This window comes from Cherax quadricarinatus, chromosome 7, assembly GCF_038502225.1.
Source record: "Cherax quadricarinatus isolate ZL_2023a chromosome 7, ASM3850222v1, whole genome shotgun sequence".
Lineage (NCBI taxonomy): Eukaryota > Metazoa > Arthropoda > Malacostraca > Decapoda > Parastacidae > Cherax > Cherax quadricarinatus.
The window spans coordinates 38636998-38638410 of record NC_091298.1 but is presented as its reverse complement, the minus strand read 5'-3'; the positions used below and the strand labels follow the sequence as shown (position 1 = coordinate 38638410).

The following is a 1413-nucleotide window of genomic DNA, read 5'->3' as shown; positions in this document are numbered from 1 at the left end:
TATTTATCTATGATTTTATGCTTTAATACCATGGAAATCATCCTCTTTTTCTTCTTAGCACAGTCTGTTGCACTTACTTTCTTAGGACCCATGGTTAGGAAAAAGAAATTTGGTCAAATAGCTGAGATAATGCAAGCAAAGCAGGACAAAAATGCTTCCACAGCGAAGGTAAAAAGTGCAATGCGCCAACAATTGGCAACTAGTGAAGTTACTCCTTATTACAATTATTATTATTATTGTTATTATTATTATTATTTATTATTATAATAATAATAATAATAACAATATTATTATTATTATTATTATTATTATTATTATTATTATTATTATTATTATTATTATTATTATTATCATTATTATATTTTTATTATTATTAATATTAATTAAGGGAACTGGAGCACAGATCCAATTCCCTAGATCAAGAGCCCCTGGCCAGTGTTAAGGAACCTTGATGCTGGTCAGGTGTTCTTGGTCTAGGGAATTGGATTTGTGCTCCACAATAATAATAATAATAATAATAATAATAATAATAATAATAATAATAATAAGAGAAGCTTCACAACACCATCACTAGTTGGCGCAGCCAGCACGCTGTGGAATGTATTCTCTCGTGTTTGCTTGCATTTTTTAGTCATTTGGCCAAATATCTTTTTTCTAATCATGGGTCCTAAGAAAGTAAATGTAAGGACAGTGCTGAGAAGAAAAAGAGGATGATTTCCATGGAATTAAAGCATGAAATCATGAATAAACCAGCGAGGTGTGTGGGTTTTGTGTTAAGGGGGAAGCAGGGGAAGCTGGCTCGTAACTCGGATGTTGGCTCGTAACTCAGAGCAAAAAAGTCGACTGAGCTATGGCTCCTATCACGAAAAACTCGAATGCTGGAACACTCACAAGTCGAGGCTTCAACTCAGCCCTCCACCACCACCACCACCACCGTCACTCCTCCAGCATGTGACCTAACCAAGATCCACTACTGTTTGCTTTATGCACATATGCAGAATATGGCAGTGCCTGTCTCCTTCAACATCACTATAAACGAGCTATTTGCCCTGAACAACATGCCAACATTTGTCTTTCCAGCATCTCCATCTTCTGCCCATGTTGTACTGGCCTGCCTCATGGTAAGCGAGACCCACATGACGCTTTAAACCACAGGACCACCAAACCCTACAAGAATGGCGCAGCCAGCAATGCTAGCTGTTGGGCCACCATCCGAGGGCATACGGAGGTGTGGGAGCTTCTAAGCTAATTTCATTCTCATCCCTGTTTGGTGTACTAGCCTCACGAGCAGCATTTATATATTGTAACCAAGAACGAGTGGTATTGATCAATAACAACACTGCGCTAGCCAAGGATTCGAACCCATGTTGTACTGGCCTGCCTCATGGTAAGAGAGAACCACATGATGCTTTA

The 1413-nt window shown here is 38.6% G+C and overlaps 1 protein-coding gene across 1 annotated transcript in view; it reads left to right on the top strand.

Moving 5' to 3' along the window:
• LOC138852329 (protein turtle homolog B-like) overlaps window positions 1-1148 on the top strand; it is a 269981-nt gene extending 268833 nt beyond the window's left edge. Inside the window, exon 11 of the mRNA XM_070082111.1 lies at window positions 999-1148. Within this exon, the coding sequence (XP_069938212.1) occupies window positions 999-1148 (150 nt within the window). The remainder of the gene's footprint in view (window positions 1-998) is intronic.
• The last annotated feature ends 265 nt before the right edge of the window (window positions 1149-1413 follow it).